The 6,056-nt window shown below is 20.0% G+C and overlaps 3 protein-coding genes across 3 annotated transcripts; 1 reads left to right on the top strand and 2 right to left on the bottom strand.

The window, feature by feature from the left end:
* Window positions 1–1,569: 1,569 nt before the first annotated feature.
* On the top strand, window positions 1,570–2,773 carry DICPUDRAFT_153888 (uncharacterized protein; the record flags this gene model as incomplete). The annotated part of the gene is made up of 4 exons (XM_003289460.1): window positions 1,570–1,903; window positions 1,992–2,141; window positions 2,271–2,635; window positions 2,723–2,773. 4 exons carry the CDS (start codon window positions 1,570–1,572, stop codon window positions 2,771–2,773), a joined length of 900 nt encoding a protein of 299 aa, XP_003289508.1.
* A 307-nt stretch (window positions 2,774–3,080) lies between these two features.
* On the bottom strand, window positions 3,081–3,659 carry DICPUDRAFT_80265 (uncharacterized protein; the record flags this gene model as incomplete). Its single annotated transcript, XM_003289445.1, has 1 exon — window positions 3,081–3,659. One exon carries the CDS (start codon window positions 3,657–3,659, stop codon window positions 3,081–3,083), a length of 579 nt encoding a protein of 192 aa, XP_003289493.1.
* Window positions 3,660–5,090: 1,431 nt separating this feature from the next.
* On the bottom strand, window positions 5,091–6,056 carry DICPUDRAFT_35893 (uncharacterized protein; the record flags this gene model as incomplete). The annotated part of the gene is made up of 3 exons (XM_003289444.2): window positions 5,091–5,463; window positions 5,546–5,861; window positions 5,958–6,056. Coding segments are annotated over 3 exons (788 nt in total), but the record flags the coding sequence as incomplete, so codon positions are not given.

Raw genomic sequence — 6,056 nt, 5'->3', positions numbered from 1 at the left:
TCTTATAAGAATATAACATTGTTACTATATGTTCTTCGTCTTCTTTTTCATTATAAACTTTTTTATTATGTTTTGATTTAACTTTTTTCATAAAGCTTGAAAATAATGTTTTTAAACCTAATTCTTTTACAAATATTTCATTTGATTTCTTTGATTCTGTTAATGAATAATCTAGTATTTTTAGTGCTGCTCCTCTAAATTGTGTTTTTTTCCTAAATTAAGAAAATAAAATATTGGAATTAATAAACTATTTTTATTGGTTGTTGTATTTTTAATATATTATTAATATACACATACTTTATAAATAATAACATTAATTGAATTCCTTCTGATTTTAAAAATAATTCTTTATTTGATTCACTATTTAATAATAATGAACAAATGGAGGAGAATAAGTTTTCAATAAATTCTTTTTCTTGAAGTGATTCGACATCTCTTTTTAAAAACTGAGAAATGATAACTAATAATTGTTCAATACCATCATATTTCTTTGTGAATGTTGATCTTGATACTTCATCGTTTAATAGAATGGTTGATAGTAATTCACTACTATATAGTTTAATTGGTGTTGGTGTTTTTGGATTGGTAGAGTACTGTAAAATAAATTTGAAAAAATTTGATTTATTTCCTAAAAGGGGTGCAATAAGCAATGGATCTAAATCTAACATTGTTTCGAATATTGAAAATGTATTATGAATAGCTTGTTGTTCATCATCTGCAGTGACATCTAATCTTGATAAATTATCCACCAATGTTACAACTACACCATTATCAACATATGAATGTAGTAAAGTTAAACCTTCATCTTGTTCATTATCTTCTTGTTCAATAAGTTCATTAAATAAATCTATAACATCTATACTGATATCGGTATTTTCGTGTAAAATTAATGACCCCAATGATTCGATTGATTTTAATGATACAAATAGTTTATATAAATCTGGTGAAGTTGCTAAAATTTGAAATTTTTTAATTTCTTCATCCAATTCTATTTCACTTTCCATAAATCTAAATTAAATTAAAATATTAGAGTTTATTTTTTTATCATTTATGATTTATTATAACAATTGATATTTGATAATTTTAAACCAAACTTACTTTTCGGGTTCATTTTTAAATTTTAAACGAAGTTGTTCATTTCTTATTAGTTTTTTTTCAAATGAAAATACTAATTTCTTTAATGTAGTTGGGTTTAATTCTTCAAACTTTTTTAAAATAGTTTTTAAAAAAAAAAAAAAAAAAAAAAAAAACTTTAAGGTTTAAATTAAAAATTAAAAGCCTATATATTTAATATATAAATTAAACTTACCTCTTCATTTTCTACTTGATTAACCAACTCTTTAATATGAGTAATTTCAGCTTTTGAAATTTTTGATGGTTCTGTTGAACTGAAGGCATTTTTTCTTTTACTCATTATAATTATTTAATTAAATTAACAAAAATGAATATTTTTTATTTTTTTAAAAAAAATTAAAAAAAAAAAATATAAAAAAAAAAAAAAAAAAAAAAAATTTTCTTTTTTTTTATTTAATTTATTTTAGGCAATGAAAAAGTTAACATTTCATTTGGATGGAATATTTTAATTTAATTCAAACTAATGATATAGCTTTCGAAAAAATATGTAATGGCTTCAATAATCTAGAATCTCTTATAAATACATCATGGAATATTAATAAAATATCACCTTTATATAAATTCAATATATTAAATCAAAAAGAATCATCATTAAATGATTATTTAACAATATTATCGACCCAATTAAATGATTATATATTAGTTTATTTATCTTCAAATTCAAGTCAAACAAACTCATTTAAAATCTATTCAAAAATAATAATAATTAATAATAATAATAGTGAAATACCCAACATAGCAATTTTAGTTTGTTTGAAAAACTTAAAAAGTAAATATAAATAAAAATATAGAAATAACTCCTATAATAAATAAAATTAATAATTTATAATTAATAACAATATTTTATTAAAATGTAGCAAATAAATCAAATATTTCAAAACTTTTATTAATTTCAACTGATGAAGAAAACAATATCACCACAAATAGTAATTTATTTATAAAGTATAGTATGGCTCTTTTACAAGGAAACAAACCAATTTTAAACGCAATCACAAATTGGTTAAGTAGTAAGTTTGATTGTTATATATCTGAAGTTATTTTTCCCTCTATCGTGGTTTATCAATTATTATCAAAGTGGATACAAAAGGAAATTCAAAGATCCCATGGTAATAAAAAAAAAAAAAATAACAATATAGATAATAATAGTCAATTATTTATACCCAAAAAGCATTTAGAATTGGTTTATTCATTTGAATCACTATTAAATAATAATCAAGAAGAAGATAAATCCCTCTCTGTAGTAAAGATAACAATTCCACCAGAAACAATAAAAAATATAATGAAAATAATTATAAATTTAAACAATAATAATAATAATAATAATAATAATAATAATAATAATAATAATAAAAATAATAATGAAACCTATGAAAAAAGTTCAATCTTATTTACTGCAATTAGTGAACATTTTCAATCATTAATGAATTTTCCATTGGAATCATGTGCCTTAGTTCAGTCTGGTAGTAGTGATGCTTTGTTAAGTGTCTCTGGAAAATTAAAAGTAAATATTATAATTAAAAATATTTTCATTGTTTTTTTTTTTTTATAAAAATATCTCAATCATTTACTAATTTTTTTTTTTTTAAAGATTTATTCAAATCCAAAAGAAATTTTAAAAGATTTAGCAGATTTTATATAATAAATAAATATTTTATAATAACAAAAATAAATAAAATAAAATAAATAGATTAAAAAATAGAATACATATAAAGTATTTGGTTTATTTTAAGGACTTATTTAAAAATCCTTTTAACAAGTTTCGGAAATATTTTAAAATTTACATTTGGTTTAGTTGAATTTAAATTGTACATTGGGAAAGTTTGATACAGTTGTAATTATTATAATTACTATTAATATTTGTTTGTTATTGAAGATGTTTTTTAATATACATAAAATTAAAGAGGAGGAAAAATACAGTTGGGGTATATGATTATTATTTCTTTTTTTTAAAATAATAATCTTTTTCTGGCTATTGGTGAGTCAATATTTTTAAAAGATGAGGATGGAATGAATTGGATTTGACTTTGAGATTTAGAAACTTTTGGGGATAAAAGTGATGAGATGTCATTGGATGAGTTTAGTTCTTGATTTAAATCTGGGAATAGGATTCTTTTTTTACAGTTTCCAGATGTTGTTTTAGGTTGAAGGTAAGCATAATTCTTTTTAGGTGCACCAGGGCAGATTGGTTCAAAGTATTGCCCTCTTGCTGGTGATTCGAATATATTTGATATTGATTTTGTGGGAGTGGATGGTGGTGTTAATATTTGTTTTTCATTTGGTACAATTGAATCATCATTATCACTTTCGATTATTGATAGAGATTCAATTTTATTTAAAATATTTAAATGATTATTTTTATTTAATGATTCTATTATATTATTATTATTATTATTATTATTATTACTATTATTATTATTAAAATTATTAAAATTATCACAGTCATTTGTTATACTATTTATAAATTTATTAAAATCTTTTTCATTATTAATAATATAACCAACAGATTCTATATTATTACTATTCATTTTTTATTAATTTATTATTATTAAATTTAATTTTATTTTATTTTATTTACAGAAAAATAGTTTTAATACAAAAAATAAGATTTTATGATTAATGTTTATTGTACAGTTTGGAGTTGATTGTTTAAACAATAATGAAAAAAAAAAAAAAAAAAATATTTTTTTTACCAAAAAATAATAAAAAAAAAAAAATAAAAAAAATAATATATATTTGCAATATTAAAAGAAAATGAAGATATTATTTAATTGATTGTTGATTGGTGTAATTGAAAACAATGTTTTTTTTTTTTTTTTTTTTTGAAAGATTTGATGAAATTTTATTTAAAATAAATAAAAAAAAAAAAAATAAAAAAAAATAAAAAATCAAAAAAAAATATATTTTTTTTATTTGAAGAAATTATATATAGTATATTGTACTTTCGAAAAAAAAATCTTTGATTGGGGTGATCAATAAAAAATAAAATTGGGGTTTGGTTTGAAAAAAAAACAAATTGAAATAAAGAACTATGGAAGAAAATTGTTTACAATTTCAAAAAAATCGTAAATTGGGCTGTAATCTTGTTGGTGAAGATGAAATTTTTTGAATTTTGAGGAATTTTTTAAATCAAAAAAGTTATTTTTGGGGTTAACAAAACTATTTTATTATTATAATACAATAAAAAAGAAAAAAGCTCTAAATTTAAACTAAAATAACAATATTTATAAAAATGTGTGAAATAGTTTTGGCGCCAATAGTTTTGTGGTGATTTGATTTTTGTGTTTTAATATTTTTTAAATTAATATTATGGATCTGAAATAAAAAAAAAAAAAAAATAATGTATATTAATAATAAAAATAATAATGTGTGTTGTTATTGGTTTCGTGCTGTTATAAATATGTGAGAATAAAAAAAAAAAAAAATTAAAATATACTAAAAAAAAATAAAAAATTAATTATAAATTAAAAAATAATAATAAAAATAATAATAATAATAAATATTATGGGTTTGCTATTGGCGAAAATTAATTATTATTGAAACAATAACAATGGTGGTCAATTAATGAGCCTCCTCAATTGATACAAAATTATATATCCAAAACTTATGGATATTTTTGGTGAAAAGAAAAAAATAATGTTTTTTTTTATGTGTTAAAATTGGTGTGTGTTAAAAATAGTGTTAAAATAAAAACACAACCCCCAAAAAAAATTTTATGAAATTTTTTGTAAATTAAACAAAGTGTGTTATATAAAATATATTATATATTTTATATATTTATATTTATAAATAAAGATAAATTTACATATGCTAAATAAAATTTACATAGGCAAAATAAAAATAAATAAAAAATTTTATAATTGAAATTTTAACAAAATATAAATAATGATAATTTTATTTTTAATCTTTTAAATTTTATTTACTTTTTTAAAAAATTTTTTTTTTATTTTTTTACATTATTATAATGGTTCTTTTAAAAATCGAACTATTAAATCAGCTACTTGTTTTGCTTTTTCTAAAGTGAAAGAATGACCACATTCTACACTTTCAACTCTGGCATTTTGAAAATTTTGTTTAAAAGTATTTGTTGAGACTTCAAAAGGTATTACCTGATCTTTGGTACCTAAAATAATTAAAATTGGAAGAGTTGAGGGAATTTGTGGGAATAAATGGACAAATCCACTTGAAAATGGTATATTACATAATGTTGAATGGAATGCATATAAATAGTTTGGTTTTTGATTAATCATCCATCTTGTTTTTTCTACTAAGTCATCAATAACTAATGGGTCAATACTACTATAATCACTAATATCGTTACGAAATCTTTCACTAAAAAGTTATATATTTAAAAAATTGTTTATACAATTAGTGATTTTATACTTGTAAATATTTATTATATAGTTTTACCTACGTTTCTAATCTTTTTAACATTGCTTGAGCCCCAAAAAATCTAAATAAAAATTTACCAACGTAGGGCAAGGTTACAATTCTACCCATTAATGGTACAGGTACAGGTACGATTGCTGGACCTAGTTCACATACTTTTATTAATCTTTGTGGATGGGTAGCAGCAAATAAAGTGGCTACAGCTCCACCCATACTATATCCTATTAAATAAATATTATTTATATTTAAATAATCCAAAAGATCTATCGCTTGAGTTAAAAATAAATCTAATGTATATGCTATTGTATCTTGACTTTCACTTCTACCTCTACCATAAAAATCTATTTTTTTTTTTTTTTAAATTTTTTATTAAAATGAAAAATCATTTAATTAAAAATTTGTTTAAAAACAATATATAATAATATAAAAATAATTACCAAATAATAGTACTGAGTATTCGTTTTCGATTAAATCTTGTACAATCGGATGAAATGACATAGCCCACCAAGATAATCCATGTAAACATAGTACAATCG

Source organism: Dictyostelium purpureum, assembly GCF_000190715.1.
Source record: "Dictyostelium purpureum unplaced genomic scaffold DICPUscaffold_178, whole genome shotgun sequence".
Classification (NCBI taxonomy): Eukaryota; Evosea; class Eumycetozoa; order Dictyosteliales; family Dictyosteliaceae; genus Dictyostelium; species Dictyostelium purpureum.
Note: the sequence above shows the minus strand (reverse complement) of the source record. Positions and strands in the feature narration are given on the sequence as shown.